Source organism: Dacryopinax primogenitus, assembly GCF_000292625.1.
Source record: "Dacryopinax primogenitus strain DJM-731 SS1 chromosome Unknown DACRYscaffold_2, whole genome shotgun sequence".
Taxonomy (NCBI): Eukaryota; Fungi; Basidiomycota; class Dacrymycetes; order Dacrymycetales; family Dacrymycetaceae; genus Dacryopinax; species Dacryopinax primogenitus.
The window spans coordinates 1530878-1548616 of record NW_024467199.1 but is presented as its reverse complement, the minus strand read 5'-3'; the positions used below and the strand labels follow the sequence as shown (position 1 = coordinate 1548616).

General features: G+C 53.4%; 9 protein-coding genes across 9 annotated transcripts; 5 read left to right on the top strand and 4 right to left on the bottom strand.

The window, feature by feature from the left end:
• Nucleotides 1–38: 38 nt before the first annotated feature.
• DACRYDRAFT_20128 (S-adenosyl-L-methionine-dependent methyltransferase) lies at nucleotides 39–1022 on the top strand. Its single transcript, XM_040771806.1, has 3 exons — nucleotides 39–523; nucleotides 570–894; nucleotides 948–1022. The coding sequence occupies exons 1-3, from the start codon at nucleotides 200–202 to the stop codon at nucleotides 1001–1003; spliced, it is 705 nt and encodes a 234-aa protein (XP_040632630.1). The 5' UTR covers nucleotides 39–199; the 3' UTR covers nucleotides 1004–1022.
• Nucleotides 1023–1256: 234 nt separating this feature from the next.
• On the bottom strand, nucleotides 1257–3691 carry DACRYDRAFT_20127 (uncharacterized protein). Its single transcript, XM_040771805.1, has 2 exons — nucleotides 3224–3691; nucleotides 1257–3173 (listed from the first exon to the last, which is right to left on the bottom strand). Exon 2 carries the CDS (start codon nucleotides 3068–3070, stop codon nucleotides 1475–1477), a length of 1596 nt encoding a protein of 531 aa, XP_040632629.1. The 5' UTR covers nucleotides 3071–3173; nucleotides 3224–3691; the 3' UTR covers nucleotides 1257–1474.
• Nucleotides 3692–3876: 185 nt separating this feature from the next.
• On the bottom strand, nucleotides 3877–5726 carry DACRYDRAFT_20126 (uncharacterized protein). The gene is made up of 3 exons (XM_040771804.1): nucleotides 4805–5726; nucleotides 4635–4757; nucleotides 3877–4583 (listed from the first exon to the last, which is right to left on the bottom strand). Exons 1-3 carry the CDS (start codon nucleotides 5505–5507, stop codon nucleotides 4093–4095), a joined length of 1317 nt encoding a protein of 438 aa, XP_040632628.1. The 5' UTR covers nucleotides 5508–5726; the 3' UTR covers nucleotides 3877–4092.
• A 213-nt stretch (nucleotides 5727–5939) lies between these two features.
• Nucleotides 5940–8752, top strand: DACRYDRAFT_75080 (P-loop containing nucleoside triphosphate hydrolase protein; the record flags this gene model as incomplete). The annotated part of the gene is made up of 8 exons (XM_040776107.1): nucleotides 5940–6388; nucleotides 6440–6802; nucleotides 6856–7016; nucleotides 7064–7474; nucleotides 7524–7787; nucleotides 7838–8015; nucleotides 8070–8283; nucleotides 8335–8752. 8 exons carry the CDS (start codon nucleotides 5940–5942, stop codon nucleotides 8455–8457), a joined length of 2163 nt encoding a protein of 720 aa, XP_040632627.1. The 3' UTR covers nucleotides 8458–8752.
• Nucleotides 8753–9008: 256 nt separating this feature from the next.
• Nucleotides 9009–10467, top strand: DACRYDRAFT_45624 (phosphoglycerate kinase; the record flags this gene model as incomplete). The annotated part of the gene is made up of 5 exons (XM_040774656.1): nucleotides 9009–9122; nucleotides 9173–9218; nucleotides 9268–9791; nucleotides 9842–10042; nucleotides 10096–10467. The coding sequence occupies 5 exons, from the start codon at nucleotides 9009–9011 to the stop codon at nucleotides 10465–10467; spliced, it is 1257 nt and encodes a 418-aa protein (XP_040632626.1).
• Nucleotides 10468–10687: 220 nt separating this feature from the next.
• On the bottom strand, nucleotides 10688–11935 carry DACRYDRAFT_13650 (aquaporin-like protein; the record flags this gene model as incomplete). The annotated part of the gene is made up of 5 exons (XM_040770991.1): nucleotides 10688–10730; nucleotides 10818–11079; nucleotides 11121–11314; nucleotides 11378–11586; nucleotides 11636–11935. The coding sequence occupies 5 exons, from the start codon at nucleotides 11933–11935 to the stop codon at nucleotides 10688–10690; spliced, it is 1008 nt and encodes a 335-aa protein (XP_040632625.1).
• Nucleotides 11936–12435: 500 nt separating this feature from the next.
• DACRYDRAFT_113780 (acetyl-CoA synthetase) lies at nucleotides 12436–14603 on the top strand (the record flags this gene model as incomplete). The annotated part of the gene is made up of 9 exons (XM_040769699.1): nucleotides 12436–12684; nucleotides 12737–12826; nucleotides 12877–12991; nucleotides 13045–13412; nucleotides 13459–13627; nucleotides 13678–13731; nucleotides 13781–14065; nucleotides 14115–14347; nucleotides 14396–14603. 9 exons carry the CDS (start codon nucleotides 12436–12438, stop codon nucleotides 14525–14527), a joined length of 1695 nt encoding a protein of 564 aa, XP_040632624.1. The 3' UTR covers nucleotides 14528–14603.
• A 395-nt stretch (nucleotides 14604–14998) lies between these two features.
• On the top strand, nucleotides 14999–15801 carry DACRYDRAFT_104215 (uncharacterized protein; the record flags this gene model as incomplete). The annotated part of the gene is made up of 5 exons (XM_040767894.1): nucleotides 14999–15082; nucleotides 15143–15204; nucleotides 15256–15362; nucleotides 15416–15726; nucleotides 15778–15801. The coding sequence occupies 5 exons, from the start codon at nucleotides 14999–15001 to the stop codon at nucleotides 15799–15801; spliced, it is 588 nt and encodes a 195-aa protein (XP_040632623.1).
• A 237-nt stretch (nucleotides 15802–16038) lies between these two features.
• DACRYDRAFT_113778 (SHQ1-domain-containing protein) lies at nucleotides 16039–17638 on the bottom strand (the record flags this gene model as incomplete). The annotated part of the gene is made up of 6 exons (XM_040769698.1): nucleotides 16039–16207; nucleotides 16253–16664; nucleotides 16717–16850; nucleotides 16907–17138; nucleotides 17187–17514; nucleotides 17564–17638. 6 exons carry the CDS (start codon nucleotides 17636–17638, stop codon nucleotides 16039–16041), a joined length of 1350 nt encoding a protein of 449 aa, XP_040632622.1.
• Nucleotides 17639–17739: the final 101 nt, after the last annotated feature.

Here is a 17739-nt window from a genome sequence, read left to right as displayed (position 1 = left end):
TTTCCTATGAATACTTTGGCATTCGTGCCTAATTCATGAAGAATGATGATGTGCAATGTCACGATCCTCCACTCTCTCTGCTGCGGGGCAATGAACGTCCGGTCCATACACCTAGTAGTGCGAGGCATAAATACCGCCAGCGCCGTACTCTTTCTCACCATCACCCTCTTACTCCTCACCGAAAAAATCAGCAACGACCATGTCTACTCCACACCCCCACCATTTCCGCCCAGCGACGACGCACGCCGACTGGACCAAGACTGACCAGTACCACAACAAGTACCTGCTCTCACAGGACGAAGCGCTTGAATTCGCTCTGAAGAACACAGACGCGAACGGCATCCCCCTTATCAGCGTCTCTGCTGCCCAGGGAAAGTACCTCTACTTGCTCGCCAAGACGCTCGGTGCGAAGCAGATCTTGGAAGTGGGCACGCTCGGCGCCTACTCGACTATCTGGATGGCGAAGGCGCTGCCTGAGGGCGGGGAGATCATCTCCCTCGAAGTGAACCCGAAGCACGCGAAGGTGCGTATTCTCTATGCTTGCTCTACAAGGACTGACCCAAGCACAGATCTCGACAGAGAACATCGCTCACGCTGGCCTCTCCTCCAAAGCACGCGTCATCCTCGGCCCCGCTCTGGACAGCTTCCCCACGCTCTCCCCCAGCCCGCCCTTCGACCTCGTCTTCATCGACGCGGACAAGGACAACAACGGGCCTTACTTCGCGGCTGCTCGCAAGCTTGTACGTACCGGTGGGGTGATCGTTGTCGACAACGTGGTCAGGAACGGGAGGGTCGCGGATGACAGTTTGCAGACGACGGACGTGGTGGGCGTGAGGAAGCTCTTGCAGATGGTTAAGGATGACAAGGGCGTGGAGGCGACTACGATGTCGACCGGCATGTTTGATTAAAACTTCATGGTGTGTGCTGGGCTGATTGCGTTCTTGTAGTCGGTGACAAGGGTTACGACGGCTTCATGTACATCTTGGTAAACGAGGGCATCTAAATGTCAGATCAGGGAATTGAGTACGAGGGAAACAAGATTCTGTAGCAAGAGCTGTATTCGCAAACTTTGTTGTACCAGGTTAGTATTGTAAGTGTTGGCAAAGGTACCGGGAAATACGCTGAAGTGCATGGGTAATCACAAACTCTGGGCGTCTTAGAGCGGAACGCCGGAGAAACTTAGTAGTACTTGTTGGTGTACTTGGAATATGAATCCATTACCACCTCCAGTTTTGAGTTGGTGTATGCGCAACGAGGTGGGAACGAAAGTTACGTAGATTATGGGTAAGGAAGGAGAGACTGCCAGTCCGTACATATGGCTACCTGCACAAGCAGAGTCTACGAAGAACAGGAAAGTGTCCAAAGGCAACAACATGAGAACGGAAGTATCCAAAGCAACAACGTATAAACAACATTGTCCAATTAGGGGTATGAGCTCAGAGCTTTGATTTCGCAACTGCTAGGAGGGTTAACATCACGCGAGGAAGGCGCCAGCCACGATAGCAGCGACGGCGAGGAAGCCGCCGGAGTATGCCATGCGGTGGTTGGCTCCGCTGGTGGACATCGAGCCGTAGGCATTGCTGGAGGCGCCCGACGAAGGACTCGCCCCAGGAGCGGCAGAGCTCGAGGTGTTGTCAGGGGTCCCTGCACCAACATTGGCGCTGGCCATCAGAGTGGACAGGTCGGTGGGCCAGACAAGAGCGCCCGACGGGGAGTAAGCGCCCAGGCCAGATTCGAGGGAGCCGTTGTTGGCCGCGTAGAAAAGACGCGTGTACATGACGTTCTCGATGAAGCTCTGCTGGTTCTCGGGAGGGACAGAGGACATGTCCATCGACGCACCCCAATTGTAAGCGCTCGTGCCCATTGTCATGTTGTTGACCATCGCGACCATCGCACTCATGGTCGGGTTGTTGGCAGCCTGTGCCAGGATTTGCGACTCAAGGTTGGTGCTGACATCGATGGTCGAGGGGGCGTTGACAATGCCGAACATGCCCTTCGCGCAGTGGCCTGGGACACCGCAGTAGTAGAAGACCGGGTCGGTGTCGTTGATCAACTGGTTGAAGACGAAGCTGGCGTTCTGACTGCCGGAAGCGAAGGGGTTATCCATGGTCTTGTTGCACGGGAGGGACTCGGAAGACTTGGTCACCGTGTGGGGGCCAGCGTGCCACTGCCAGGAGATGGTGTCACCGACCGAAGCGTTGATCGAGAAGGGGATGTAACGAAGGACACCCTGAGTCGGGGCGACGACGACAGTGTGGGTCACAGCGGAGCCGCTGCCCGAGCCACCGTTCCAAGAGCCGCTGGAGCCAGAGCCACCGTACGACGGAGGAGCCGTAGTAGAAGGGGGAGGGAGACCCCACTGCGCCTGGCATTGAGAGACGCAGTTGTTGTAGTCCGAGCCCCAGTTGGACGAGCCGGACCCATAGGAGTTGCTGCTGTCGCCCCAGGAGTTACCGGAGTTGTCGGACGAGCTCCAGGTCTGTGTAGCAGACGCGGCCTCGACGGTCGAGGTCGCGACCCAGGTGGTCGTGGAGGTTGACTGCGCTGAGTCGTCAGCGGGGCTCTGCCAGGAGTTGTTGGCGGGTGTCTGCCAGGAGTTGTCAGCAGACGAGGTGGAGCTCCATGTATCGCTGGAGCTGGAATCCCAGTTGTTCGAACCCTGGTTCCAGTTGTTGTTGTTGCTGCTTGGGCCCTGGTTCCAGTTGTTGTTGTTATTGTTGTTCGAGCCTTGGTCCCAGTTGTTCGAGCTGGAGCCGTAGTTGTTATTGTTGTTGGAGCCGTAGTTGTTGTTGGACGAAGCCTGGTTCCAGTTGTTGTTCGAGGAATCAGAGTTGTAGTTGCCAGAGTTCCAGTTGTTCGAGCTGGAGGACCCGTAGCTGTTGGGGCCGTACGAAGATCCGGCAGAAACAGGTGACGGGGCCGCCGCGGCGGACTCAATCACGCCATTGGGGGCAGAGAAAGCGGGCTCATTGATCGAGGAGTCGCGCTTGAGCCTTTGGGAAGGAGCGGCCGATGTGACGGCGGAAAGAACGGCGATAGCAGTAAGGAGAGGTGTGGTGAGGATAACCATCTTTGCTCAGTTTCTTCGATCGGGATTGTTTGAAGGTTGACGTGGATTGGTGATCTGTTAGTGGGCCTCGCAGAGGTTGAACTCTCTCAAAGAGTTAGCTGTGCTATCCAGGCGTCAGTAAAGCTGCCATCTCGGGTCAGAGATAACACTCACGTGGCGAGACTAGCTCGTGTGAGGGGAGTCGAACGAAGTAGGGGCGAGAGCAGAGGAAGGCCAAGCCTGTCGGTCCCAAGCCCACCGATGGGCGCCTTTTAACCACCGGTGCTGAGTCCGTATCCAGGGTCGGAGACGGTGTCAACGTACGATGCGGCATTTTCGGTTTCCCAGACCGACAGCAACAGTCTCGTTGTGGTGAATCATGGAGACTCATATCAACTGTGGGGAACGTTGACAAGGGTCTACAGAGGCACACGACGACGAGGGCGCTTCTTTCGCAGAGAGCGTAGTGACGATCGAGTATCTCTGGAGAGCGTGATTGGCAGTAATCACCGAAGGTAGATGAGCAATGTCACGTTGAGTAGAGAATACAATGACTGTTGTCACCCGCTATCAGATATTTTCACATCGAAAATCAGAGCATATCCCATTCCAGCTTCGAAGTTCGTAACTGAGGGAACTTTTTCTCAGGACGACGCTATACGGGACTTTTGGTGAGTCGAAAGGAAGGAGGAGAAGGCGCGGAAGTATTCTCCACACCGGTTGTCAGCCGTTCCTGTGCGACGGACCCCTCATGTGTCAGCTTCCTTGCGTGCTTACTGCAGAAAATATGCGTTCATCACCATGCGAACATGAATTGTCCCTTGTCGAATGCACCACAAGGAACCTCACCTAATCATCAGAATAGATTAAATAACTCGTGATTGTGTGCATTAATCGATCCTCGCAACCCGTGTGCGTCAGAAAACCTCCAATAACCGGGCAACAACGAGAAAACGGCCTGCGCTTCCTCCTCCCCTACGATACGAATGACCCTCAAGCACTCACGGAGTTCTGGGGCGAGGTGGTCAGATACCGTTCGGATATCAGATCCGTCCGGTTTTCGGACCGGCCGGCACTCGGTGGGACTTGGGCCTCGACGCTAGCCCGGCTGACAACAGTGGCCTCATCGTCTTATTGTCCAATAAGTCCACCACCGCCAGGTTGCCCAGGCGCTTCGCATCGCGCAGCTCTCGGAGCCTGTTCTGCGCGCGTGTTGCCGGTGTAGGTGAGCGCACCTTGACTTTCTCGGCAGACTTAGGGGAGTACATATACGACTCGTAGATGTCGCGAAGGCTGTGATTGGACTTCACGGTACTCGCTGTGGCTGGAACGACAGTTCCTGGCGTAGTCGTACCCGTTCTGGGCGTTTCTAGAGGAGAGAAATATTGGGTGCTGGCGCTGTACATCGGCGTCGGAACATTGCGCTCTTTGTCCTCAAACAACCAGAACGGCAGGTCATCTCTTGTACTCGCCCGGTCCACATAGTACGTCTTCAGGACAGCAGTAAGATGCGTCTCACCGCCAGGTGTTGTGGCTGAAGGAGTACGTCAATGAGGTGCATATATGCATTCACGGGACCACGTACGCTCATTCTCGTCATCCTGTGCCCCGTAGAAAGTCCAGTCTTTAGCGGATAAGGTTGCAGTCTCCACCAAGCGTTCCCAGAGCGTTGGGCCAAAGCTAGGTTGGCGCTGGACCGTTGCCGTCGCTGCATGCATGTGAGTCCGTGCAAACTATCTGAAGTGATATGCATACCAGGCAGGGATGGAATAGGAGGGACAGGAGGTATCGTTTCATCCTCATCCCCCTCAACGAGGACTCGCGTCTTGCTCTTCGACCAAGTCCTCAGCGACAGGCCCGACGGCTTGCTCTTCAATGCCTTGGTGCTCTTCTTCGACTCGACAGAGGTGATAGACCTGCTATCATCGGATGTTTCGGAACCAGCGATCGAGCCGGCGCGGGCGGGACGATCGAACAGAGAACTAGAGCTCGAAGACGTGGTAGTGTTGGATGACATTGATGAGGTCGAGCGCGTGTGGCTTAGAGAGGGACGGCCGTGCGATCGGGAGCGCTGCGCAGCTGAGAAACGGCTGCTGCTCTCACTTGTGCGACCACGCTTATACTCGGCAGGTAAGTCAGGGATGCCCATGGTGTGACTGGATGGCATATTGGGTGAATCAAGCTGGGCCAGAAGAGAGTGGTTGCTGGAGCGAACTGCTGAGCGAGAGACGCGTGGAGAACCTGGAGAGCCTGGGATGGGGGAGGGAGGGAAGCGATATGAGGAATTGATCCGGGTCGGGGAGGCGGTCTCGATGGCCAGCTGAGGGCCCCCAGAGGTGGACTGGTGGCTCAGAGAGGACATCAACCGCGGTGGGCGAGAGACATGCATGCTGGATGTCGGGGACAGTGGAGGATCGTTGCTAGCGACGTCGTTTCGATACCGCTGGAGCCTATCCATGTTGGTTTAGGGGGCGTTGCGAGGTGAATTTTCCGTCGATGGGCGTTGCGTCAAGCAGACAAAAGTAGTTACAGATGCGAACGAAAGGGTAGTGGTGATAGTGGTGTGAGTAAGTAATCGAACACTTCAGACCAGCTGAGCGACGATGAGCGACGATGAGCGACGATGAGCGACGATGAAGATGGTAGTTGACCGTTAAAGAGAGATGGTAAGCTGACGGGATACGGACGATGGGAGATGTACAGGCAGCGGCGAGCGCACAGGGCTGAGCAGAGCCTTTCGTTTATTATACATACCCGACGTCTCCAGGGATCCCCGCATCCAATTTCAATCTAACTTTCCTTCGTCACATCACACGACCTGAAACTAATTATGAATGGCTGTCAGCTGGCAATAGTTTCGGTACTATTTGGATAGCATTGATCTGGAGGAATGTTGTCGATATCTTGGCAACTTAGGCGTCTGTCTGCTCTGTTTGTCACTCCCATTGGACTTCGTGTCAGGCCTAGATGTTCGTCACGTTGTTTCCTGGCTTCAGCGGCTGTCCCGGAAGGCGCACACGACCACTCTGGGAGTCACAGGGCTGTTCGTCTCCGACCGTATCAGGAAGAATGCGTTCAAGCATGTTTCGACGCTTTTTCAGCAGGGTATTCTCGGATCGGCGTGTCATCCCCTACCGGAAGCGGCAAGACAACTATATTCCTCTCTTTGATCACACGCATGCAGCCACCAGCAGACCGTCTGCATGCAACCCAAGCTCTTGTTATTGTCAACAGCGTGGAGCAAGCACAGCAAACTGCGCGGGCTGCAGCGGCTATGTTTCCAGAGTTGTGGGTAGAGGTTGAGCAGGGAAAACACCAAGCGACGGGAAGGGCCGACATGTAGGATCAAAGACCGTTCCTCAGTTAACCATATTGTAACTCTATTCCCAGTACTATCGCCACATACCAAACGCTGCTTTCCCCGAACAGGCTTGAAAAATTCACACCCGAGAATATCAAAGCCGTCATCGTCGACGAGGCACATCACGCAGCCGCACCTTCCTATCGGCACATCCTAACTTACTTCGACCCTGCCCTCGTCATCAATCCGAAAGTAGAGCAGGGGCAGTCTGCGGTCCCGGTTATAGAAGACGATGGGTCGCTTCAGCCGCCACCGGGCGATCCGTTGTGCTCGAAATTGCCCATTATTGGCTTTTCAGCAACCTTCAGCAGGCATGATGGGCTTGCGTTGGGCAAGGTATTCCAGCGAGTCGTGTATCATCGAGATTTCCTGAATATGGTCAAGGAACAATGGTAATAATTTCCCTCGCTGCCCCGAAACAACCTACTACATGGATGTTAATTAGGTTGTGCAACGTCCGATTTACGTTAGTAAAAGCCAAGTTAAACCTCGACCACGTGCAAGTGAACCGCACAACGGGCGACTTCAACCCAACCAGTCTTGCTCACGTCATAAACACCGAAACCATCAACAAGCTCGTCGTGAACACTTGGCTGGATCGAGCTAGTATGTCCCGCGTCATTGACTAATATCAAAGTTGACCCTTCATATAGCTGGTCGCAAGTCCACTTTGATCTTCTGCGTTGACCTACAGCATGTCGCAGATCTGACCAACGCATTTCGCCACGCTGGTATTGATGCTCGCTTCATCCATGGCGGCATGCGCCCCGTAGAACGCCAAGACGTCATGAAGTTGTTTCGAGCGGGCGAATTCCCCGTCCTGGTCAACTGTGCCGTTCTGATCGAGGGCGTGGATGTGCCCAACATCGACTGCGTAATGCTCTGCCGCCCGACTAGATCGAGAAACTTGTTTTCGCAGATGATCGGGAGGGGGATGCGATTGTCCCCCAATACTGGCAAGGAAGACTGCAGGGTGATTGACTTCGTAGACAGTGTGAGGCGTGTGGATGGAGTGGTAAACACTCCTACGCTATTAGGCTTGGATCCAGACGAGCTCGTAGAAGGTAGGTAAGATACCGCGGATGAGAATCGAGCGCTGACTGTACTACCTAGACGCGTCTCTAGATGAGACAGAATACGAGATACCGACAGCTGAAGACCAGTCCGACTCGCCTGACGAGGCGCACACCCTTACCCCAACATCTGTTATCCACATTGACTATAGCGACCCATTCGAACTTGCCGGGAGTGCCACAGGATCTCCGAGCCTTCCCGTCCTGAGCCGTTTCGCTTGGGTCGCTTGCCGGAAAGATGTCTATGTCCTGGAGTGCCTGGGGAAAGGCACTGTGAAAATTGAGCCGGACTATGATGAAGAGAGTAAGTGGTATCCTCGTACCTCTGTTGGACTTCCCACTTATTCATAACAGCCGGGGAAATAAGCGTATTCAAAGGCTACTTCACACCCACAGTGAAACGACATGATGAGGACGAGACTACATACTACAAGAAGCGGCTAATTGTGACTGGCGAGCGGCTAGAAGCGACCGTGAAGGCAGCTGACATGTTTGTGGTAAAACAAGTTCTCCCGCCTTCGATGCTGGCTCTGTGAGTTCTGTTTCATATTTTGGACTGAAGGTCACGGACTGATGGAAATTTTAGCTCATACCGGTCCGCAGCATGGCGGAGACAACCTGCGACGCCCCAGCAACTAGATTTCCTCAGAAAAAGGCTGGAAGACTCCCGGAAAAAGCTCACTAAACTTGCGGAAACTAGCGACAGTATTGCTAGGATCGTTTCACACGAAGAAAACTTGTCGACATTGACGAAGGGACAGGCGGGAAGTATAATGACACGGCTGAGGCATGGCAGCCAGGTCCGCCTTTTGTATTGGCTGGTGATCATTGTTGCTTACTGTCACGTGCAGAGCAACTGGGAACGGAAAGCAATATCGAAAGCGAAACTGGTCACGAAACGAATCAAGCGCAAAGAGAAGGAGGCGCACCGATTGGCTAAACAGGTCGTTCGCGTCGGGCCGCTGCTGTCGTGAGTTCAGGATATTCCACTCCGATAACCTCCAAAATCAGTTTAACCGATGATGACCCGCTGAACGTTCAGGCACAAACTTGCCTAACCCTGGGTAATGTACTGCCCAGCCACTGATACCGCGAAATGCCGCCACGCCTGGGAAGTTCAGGCGAAATTCACGATGTTGAAAGGAAGATAAGCCCCAATCGGAACCTCGGGCAACCTCGGGCTTGTTCCGCATCCCGTTGCATTGTTGCAATATCATCAAGCCTCCTCATAGCTTCACGAATAGTATAATTTGCATTTATACAATCACCTCACTGTTCAAAGGCACTCTCATACCTTGCTGTGCAGTTAAATGATATATTCATGCCTCACTGGAGCTGTGTTCACCGGCGGGCGGCCTTCCTAATATCGAGGGACTTCCTCATTGTCGGGAATGCCAATACGGGCAATTGATCCCGGCCGTCCCAAGCCGGCCCCGATGGTGTCGCTCACGTTCGTCGTTGCATAAATGTGCGCCCCCAAACTGTCAACCAGACGACGACCTCGCTCTGTTTGCAAACGTCTACAATGTCCCTCTCCAGCAAGCTCGCCATCACCGACCTTGATCTCAAGGGCAAGCGCGTCCTCATCCGGGTCGACTTCAATGTCCCCATGCATGATGGACAAGTCTCCAATGACGCTGTGCGTGTGGAGAATACTGCACGCATACATGCAGCTAACGAGCTCTATAGCGTATTGTCGCCGCCCTTCCAACCATCAAGTATGCTCTGGAGCAGGGTAGGCTCCCGTCATGCTAATGCAGGATGACTCGTTCACCGAGAATCAGGTGCTCATGCCATAATCTTGATGTCCCATCTTGGGCGTCCAGATGGCAAGGCCAACCCCAAGTACTCTCTTGCCCCCGTCGCGCCTGTTGTTTCCAAGCTCATCGGCCAGGAGGTCAAGTTCATCCCCTCCCTTGAGCCATCTCCCAAAGAGGAGATCGCGTCCGCACCTGCCGGCACAGTGTTCCTGCTCGAGAACCTCCGGTTCCACATCGAGGAGGAGGGCTCCGTCAAGAACAAGGACGGAACCAAGACGAAGGCCTCGGCCGAAGCTGTCGATAAGTTCCGTGAGCAGCTCACCGAGCTGGGCGACGTGTACGTCAATGATGCCTTCGGCACTGCTCATCGTGCCCACTCGTCGATGGTCGGCGTCAAGCTCGACAAGCGTGCCGCTGGCTTCCTCATGAAGAAGGAGCTCGAGTTCTTTGCCAAGGCTCTTGAAAGCCCTGAGAGGCCATTCCTTGCCATTCTCGGCGGTGCCAAGGTGTCGGACAAGATCCAGCTGATCGAAAACATGCTCGACAAGGTCGGTCGATCTAGCATCAACCATCCGTCCTTATTGACCATCTTCCTAAGGTTGATTCCCTGATTATCGGCGGCGGCATGGCCTTTACCTTCAAGAAGGTACTGGAGAATGTAGCCATTGGCAATTCCCTCTTCGACAAGGACGGCGCGGAGAAGGTTGCAGCTCTGATGGAGAAAGCCAAGTCCCGCAATATCAAGGTTGTCTTCCCCGTCGATTACGTTACCGGCAGCAAGTTCGCTGAGGATGCTGAGGTACACTGACTTGCTCATCACTTTGGCAAAATAGCTAATCTTGATCTGGACAGGTTGACGCCGCTACAGATGCGTCCGGCATCCCCGAGGGCTGGCTCGGTATGGATATCGGCCCGAAATCGCGTGAGCTCTTCCGCGAGACTGTCCTCCAGGCCAAGACCATCCTCTGGAACGGTCCTCCTGGCGTGTTTGAGTTCCCCGCTTTCGCTGAAGGCTCCAAGGCTCTCCTTGCTGATACCATCGAGGCGTCCAAGAAGGGCACGACTGTCATCGTTGGCGGTGGTGATACCGCCACCGTCGTTGCCAAGTTCGGTAGTGAGGAGGAGCTCACCAAGCACGGCCACGTCTCCACCGGCGGTGGTGCTAGCTTGGAGCTGCTGGAGGGCAAGACGCTGCCCGGTGTCGCTGCCCTTAGCGAGAAATGACTCAGATCTCAATTGTAACAAATATAAAACTCGCACGTTGTAGTCGCCTAATGTTCTTAACGAGACCGGCATGTAACCGATGTAGAGAAGTGAATCAAAAAGGAATCAGCATTTGGCCCAATCAATTTTTGTGGCGATTTTCGGACGGAATGAGGTTGGCTTGTGTGTATTAATGGGAGCAGTACAGCAGTATCTGGTTATTACAACGGCTCAGGACGACTCATTGAGGCAGTGGATTGAAGATTCGCAGAAATGTTGATCCTCTACACAAGGATAGTTGAAATAATTTTTCTGCAAGTTTTCTATCAGTTTCTCTCCGTCACATCACGGGACTACCACGCTCAACGCACCTACGATCGTCCAGAAGATGGCGCTCCAGCCAGGTAAACGCATGGAATCCCAGACTAACAAACACCGCGGCGGAGAAAGCGCCAAGCTGGCCACCCCAGAGCCAGTACTGATTCTTGTAGTTCCACACCTCTTTACCGTAGCCAGCCATCCATGTGAGGAGACGAGGACCAAGGTCACGTGCCGGGTTCATCGAGAAGGATGTAGTAGATCCAAAGGTGCATCCGACCCCCAGGATGGTAAGGAAGAGGACTTTGGGGAGAGCTGTGAGTGGAAGGCTGCCTCGATACACTAAATACACTCACCAAGCGGCACGACCGGGAATGGCGGGTTAGGCTTCAGGGTCACGATGTATAATATAGTGAAGATAAGGACACAGGATGGAAAGAACTCGGCAAGCCAGCAGGAGAAAGCCGGCATGTCCATTGCTGGGAGTGTGCCAAACAGTCCTGCAGTGCGCTCGAGGGTGTGTCCCGGATCGTATACAAAAATGTTGTGACTGTATGCGCATATAGTCAGGTTGTGCAGGCTAGACAAGAAAATTGAGAGAGAAAGGACTCACTAGTACACTCCATATGTGATAGCGGCACCTGCCAGAGCACCCAGCACTTGAGTGATGTAGTAGATGGGCAACTTCCATGCTGGCACTTGCCCAATGAGCACCAGCATAAGAGTCACGGCTGGGTTGAGGTGGCCACCTGAGAAGCGGGCCGCGAAAGCATTGCCGAGTGCCAGTCCAACGCCCCATCCAACGGGGACTGTCGAAAAAGACTAGATACTCCACGTAAGCAAAATATATGCGCCGAAGACCGGGACATACCATAAACTGGCCGCCGTTGCCGACCGCATATTGACAGTTTGCGCCAGTCCCAAATCCAACAAAGACTGCGGTGCCTAGTAGCTCAGCCAGAACCTCGAAAATGATGTGCGTTTTCGGAGTGGTAATAGGAGGCGCGATGTCACGAGGCTGAAGTGCATCCTTCATAGTGACCGGCACGTCATAAGCGTTAAGCTCAACGACAGTGCTAGGAGCACCACTACCAGCGCCAGCTGACATAGGACGCGACTCGTTTGACATAATGGTGAGACTGTCGGCGGCTGGGGAGGTGAGAGTGGACATCACGGAAAGGGAAAAGTAACGCGAACTAGGATCAGGCAGGGAGAGGGGCCGCTGTTGCACACGACCGGTGGGGCGCACTTCCTTTTAAATCCAGTACAAGACCCAGGATAGACATTAGGACGTGACAGAGTTCAGACATCGTTTCTGCAAGGTTATGGTCGAAAGGGTTTTCTTCGATCACTAGGCCAATTTTCTAGTAGAGACAACCTTTGATATAAGTTGTTTAGCAGATCCAGCCACCTCGCATTTATCTGAGCAAAAGGCAGCAATAGGGCAGAAGATTCCATCGCGACATACATTCGCCGCTCAGAGGATATGTGAATAGTATGTGCTCGTTGTTGTTCGCAAGAGAGCAGTCCAACGCCAGGACCAAGACAGAACCCGATGAACTTGAAGGAAGCGCGTGATTATTTGCTCCCGTTCGGCATTCAACTGGCGAACCCTTGGGCTTGGCGCGTTCGGGGAACGCTTCGTCACCTCATTACCTTTCGAACTACGCTATGGACAACGACACTAGCATCCCCAAACTAAAGCTGCCAGAGGTTGACTGGGACGCACTATTGAAGCATGATACGACCACGTATGTGCTTGTCGCAGTAACTGCGGTCCTGTTCGTCCTGTGGCAGAATCAGAGGCCTCAACCGCTTGCACACCCCTTGCTCTTTGGGAGGCAATCAGACATTAGCAAGTCGCGGAAGAAAGGAGAGTCAGCCATTTACAGAAACTATGGTCTTGGGCATGGGTCTCCGGTATGTATCGAAGGTCCGCTACGGCAACAATGTGTTGACTGCATTTCTCTAGCTCGTCACTCGGCCTAAGGCAGATGTGAGGAGTATTTTCGATCTCGTGTCTGAGAGCCAGACAGCCAGTCGCAAGCTATGGAAGCACCATGTATGCGCAAATGATGTTTCTTTGTGAATACTATTCAATATGTTTCCCAGACGACGAACACTGAACTGAAGCACACTGCTGCCGCCATTGCCACCGGTCTCGTCAAGGTCGCAGGGCTGGTTCCCAAAGAGTCAAATGTTCTTTTCCTCATGAACGATAGCGTTGGTATGAAATTGTGATTTTTGGGCACCCTGTCCAGATTCTCAAGTGGTTCACAGACTTTGTGATTGCCGATCTTGCTTGTGCTCAACTCTCCATCACGTCATTCACTACCACGTCAACTCAGTTTGTGGTGCCCATTCTTCATTGGCATATGCCCAAGGCCATCATCGTGTCGGCTTCTTATCTCGATAGGCTGCTTGAGCAAATCGTAGATGAGAAGGAGACACACCTGATGTGCGTGATCGTCGTTCCCGAGCAGGGCGTTAAGACAGACGTTACCGACTCTGGGCTGAAATCGGGCGTCAAGATTTTCCTCTGGGGAGAGATCGAGGACGCCGGAAAAGTCGCAGAGCAGGTCCAGCCCGTTGAGACGGCTCCGGAAGATGTTTTCTCAGTGAACTTCTACACAACTGGTCCCGATGGTGTATGTGTCATTCTTGATGTGAAGCCACGCTTCTAACACGAATCAGCGCCCTATCGGAGCCGAGATTACGCACCAGAATCTGACCGCTGGCGTGGCCTCAGTCATGAATCTGTTCGCCAGCGGGAAAACACTCTCAGCGGCCGACACTGTCGTTTCTGCCTTTTCGTTTGCCCATCCTTTCGGCCGGGCGGTTGCGTACGCTTCTATTTACAACGGTACGCTTGATTTCCTCCGCACTCGCACCCCGAGTGCTGATTGATGTTAGGTTCTGCTTTTGGCACGGTCCCATCCACCGCCCTCCACAAGGGCCCACTCGACGGTATGTATGCTGCTGCCCGTGATGACAGCCGCTGATATAATTTTCGAAGCTTCCAAGGTTGGACTGGATGAACTACAGCACACCGTTGACTTATACGACCTCCCCGCGCCCACAGTCGTGTTCCTCACTCCGCCACACCTGACGTCCTGGGGTCAAGCGATCCTCAGAAGCGTTGGATTCTTCTTCTTGTTCGGCTGGAGGCACAAGATCGCCGAGGCAACACATGGCCACATTAGCAGAGACAGTTGGCTTGACAACTTCATCTTTGGAGGAGCGAGAAAGAAGGCTGGGAAGAAGCTCGACGAGAAGCTCAGGCAGATCATTATTGCTGGAGGTAAGCATCGCGCAGCCCTTGACAATTGTTGTATTCATGTTTTTGGCAGAGCCGATCCCACCGCTGAGGTTGCGACCCTCCCGTTTGCTTCTATCTGTTCCTGTGGTGAATGCGTTCATCCACCCTCTTGTCTGTGGACCAGCATGTGCCACCAGCCCTTTCGATGTGCAGTTCTTCCGCACACCCAGCGCCCACTATGGTGCACCCACTGCATCTCTCGAGTTGAAACTGAATGGGGTGGATGATGTTGCTGTTGAGCGTGGGGAAGACCCTGTAGGAGAGGTGCGTGATATCTTCCGTCGATTCAGAACGATACTAAACAATATCCAGATGATCGTTCGGGGTCCATCTGTGTTGACGACGACGCCTGTGGAGATACCACTTATCGATGGGTGGTTGAAGACAGGAGAGGCGGCGATGGTTCAGTCGAACGGCAGCATTCTGCTCATCCCACAGCAGTAATAGGATCACATGTGATGCTAGTAAGGAGGGGAGGAGAGTTTGTTCATTGTGGCAGTAACGTAAAAATATATTGTCTTGCCCCAGTTTGTTTACAGACCTAGCCCAGTCTTGACAGAAGAAAGGGAAGAAGTAGTGCCTGATCGAGAGCACAAGACTAAATTTCCCATGAGGTGGAATCTCCTCCCGTTGTGACGCGGTGTGGAAATCAGGTTTGACGCGTTAGATTGCTTGGTCACGTGTTGATTTGTTATCAGGGTGGCGTTGACATTTGGCGCGTGATCTGCCTCTCGCGCGTTCAGGCAATCAGCGATGGGGTCGCACACTTCCCTTAAATCCCGTGGCACGGGAACGCAGCCCCCACTTTCGCCCTTTCGTCCTCACCACCACTTGCCCCCCCTCCTCATCGTCTTCTCTCGCGACCTCCACTTCCTCATCCACCTTCTACCCTTCACCCATACACATCTATCAGTCATGTCTGTAACCAAAGCCACCGCTAAGAAGCCTGTCTCCAAGAAGGCTGCGCCCACGCACCCTTCCTTCATTGACATGATCTCGGTAAGTGCTCCTTGATCATTCATACCGCATATACTCATCCATAACGCTTCATGATGATAGGAGTGCATCGCCAATGACAAGGAGAATGCCCGTACTGGTGTCTCTCGTCCGTTGATCAAGAAGTGAGCTCGCCGTCGGCTCAATCATCCTTATCTCATCCCTTTCCCTTCGAGGTTCATCGAGACCAAGTACAGCCTCGCCTCTAACGCTTCCGTCAACAGCCAGATCTCCAAAGCCCTCGAGCGGGGCACCGAGCTCGGCAAGTTTGTCATGCCCAAGGGTGAGCTCGCTGTCATCGGAGGTGGCTGGTCATCGGATGCTGATCCCTTCCAGGTTCTTCGGGCAAGGTCAAGCTCGCTCCCAATAAGTCCGCCACTGCCAACAAGGAGAACAACAAGCCCAAGCCTGCTGCCCCTGCCGCTAAGAAGCCAGTGGCTGCTAAGAAGGCCGCCCCCAAGGCAGCGGCTAAGCCCGCAGTGAAGAAGACGGTCGCCCCAAAGAAACCGGTTGCTTCTAAGCCTGCTACTGCCAAGAAGCCTGCATCCAAGCCTGCCGCAAAGAAGGCCGCCACTGGCACAACGAAGAAGGCACCCGCAAAGAAGCCGGCAGCGAAGAAGGCTGCTCCCAAAGCTGCACCGAAGAAGGTGAACAGATCATGTCCATTACCATCGACGATGCTGATCATGCTCTTATAGGCCGCCGCACCCAAGAAGGCTTGATTTTTATCTCGTCTTGGGTTTTGCTATCCTGTGCTTGTCTTAGTGTCGTGCTTTACTTCTACTGTTGTAATCTTACTATACCTATTATCTCCTTCCACCTCCCAGCTGCCTGCCTGGTTGTTTTGCTTGGTGATTGGGCGTCATGTGGCCAGGCCCTAGGACATGCCATAATACAGAAAGGATCATGCCATACATATCTCATCCAATTGTGTGCTTTCTCTGAACTGCATAAACACCTTATAGAGGAGCAGGGAGCATATGCTCCTGCTGATCGCTTTCGTCATCGGAGTCACCTTGCTGCATCTCTTGTGCAGCCTCTTCCAGTTCTTGAAGTGGCCAGCCGATGTCCACTTTCGAGATATGGAGAGCCGAAAGCTCATCTGCCAGCGAAAGAAACGTTTCGTCACTGTACACTGATTAGCACACACATACGAACCTTTCTTATTCTTACCTAGCATGCATCTGTACCCATCTCAGATAATCGTCAACCCATACCCGCGCATATGCTGCATACGGTCCTCCGGCATCCAGCACCGCCCTAGTCCAAAAAAGCAGTTTTCCAACGCCCCGCCTGCCCTTCCTGAGAATCTGGGCCGCCTCCCTCCTCACACCCTCGCACAGCGCCCAGCTCCTGTACAGTGGGTAGGCGAGGGCGCGACGATAGCAGCTGACGAGGGCTGACAGCAGTGTACAATTTGCGGGAAGACTGTTTAGGGAGACGAACGGTGCGGCGAGGACGGAAATGGTCCATGCTGACTGGGAGGTCGGCTCAGAGAAAGTGGTCAAGGCGTCATAGGCAGTCGAGAAGAGTATAGGGACGATGGTGAGATAGAGGTTGCGGTTCAACTCAGGGGTCAAAAGGACTACACGTGGTTTGAAATTAGTCTGAACGGAGATGTGGAGAAAGATGCTTACATTCTCGCTGGGGGAGTTGTATCATGATCAAATTCTCGTCGTCCGTGAAGGTTATGGGTTCGTGCAAAAGATCGAAAAACGGCGCATCCTGTGCAAGGATCTCCCTGATCATTGCATCGTCCATAAAATCGGCACTGTTTTCAAGGTTAGATTTAAACCGATATTCCAGGTCAGGAGCCTGTGAGCTTACATGTAATGCTCAGGATCCCATTTCTCCTCTTCATGAGCGCGCATCTTCTCCCACCGTTCGCCCTCACTGAGTCTCTCTGCATCTTCTCCATATGTATTGACTTCGTTTTCTGTGTCTGTAGCTCTGGGAAAGTATCCAGAGTGGAGGTTGAGGAAGCCATACGGATGCGTCAGTGAAGTTGAGAATGGAGTATCGGGAAGAGGTGGTGGTAGATTCCAGTTGTGCTTCTCCGCTATGATAACATTAATATGGCGTTGGATGAAGAAAAGATTGAACGCACCATCGAGAAGCGTATCTCTTTCCTGCATCAGCCAGGCCTTCTTCGCCTCTTCGTCATCCCCATCCAGAACCTCAATCATCGGCTTCCTGTTCGTAGCCGGGCTGGAAGTGCTCGGGGCCATCAATTTGCCCAGCATATCCAAATCCTGGAACTGCTCTCCTTTGACAGCTTTGGCTAACTTGACGGTCATGTACCCGCTTGAGGGATCATAGAGTGCTGAAGAGGCATCATCTTCCACCACCGGAGAGGGGAAGTTGATTCGCAGGAAGTAGGGGTTCACATTGATTGTGAATGATGTTCCTTCGACAAGAATGGAGACCTCCGTTGCCTTTCCTCACAATAAAGACGTGCGATATCGGAAGCTTGAATCCACTCACCCTTATTGATGGCACGTACAATGATACTATGACAGCATCGTCATCTTGACTGCAGGTGAACCTGGGAGTGAGCATTGCAGAAGAATCACCAACATGATGACCCTATCCAATTCAATATCTTACCAGGGTCCAGAAATTTCGGGCACACGGACATTCCCCCGACCCTCATTTGCAAG

Excerpts from the sequence above, each read along its gene's own strand:
- DACRYDRAFT_20128 (XM_040771806.1), top strand. The coding sequence starts at position 200 with ATGTCTACTCCACACCCCCACCATTTCCGCCCAGCGACGACGCACGCC. Across the intron at positions 524-569 it reads TGAACCCGAAGCACGCGAAG|ATCTCGACAGAGAACATCGC; the intron begins GTGCGTATTCTC and ends ACCCAAGCACAG. Across the intron at positions 895-947 it reads GGCGACTACGATGTCGACCG|TCGGTGACAAGGGTTACGAC; the intron begins GCATGTTTGATT and ends GCGTTCTTGTAG.
- DACRYDRAFT_20127 (XM_040771805.1), bottom strand. The coding sequence starts at position 3,070 with ATGGTTATCCTCACCACACCTCTCCTTACTGCTATCGCCGTTCTTTCC.
- DACRYDRAFT_20126 (XM_040771804.1), bottom strand. The coding sequence starts at position 5,507 with ATGGATAGGCTCCAGCGGTATCGAAACGACGTCGCTAGCAACGATCCT. Across the intron at positions 4,758-4,804 it reads TCCTATTCCATCCCTGCCTG|CGACGGCAACGGTCCAGCGC; the intron begins GTATGCATATCA and ends ACATGCATGCAG. Across the intron at positions 4,584-4,634 it reads ACAGGATGACGAGAATGAGC|CCACAACACCTGGCGGTGAG; the intron begins GTACGTGGTCCC and ends GTACTCCTTCAG.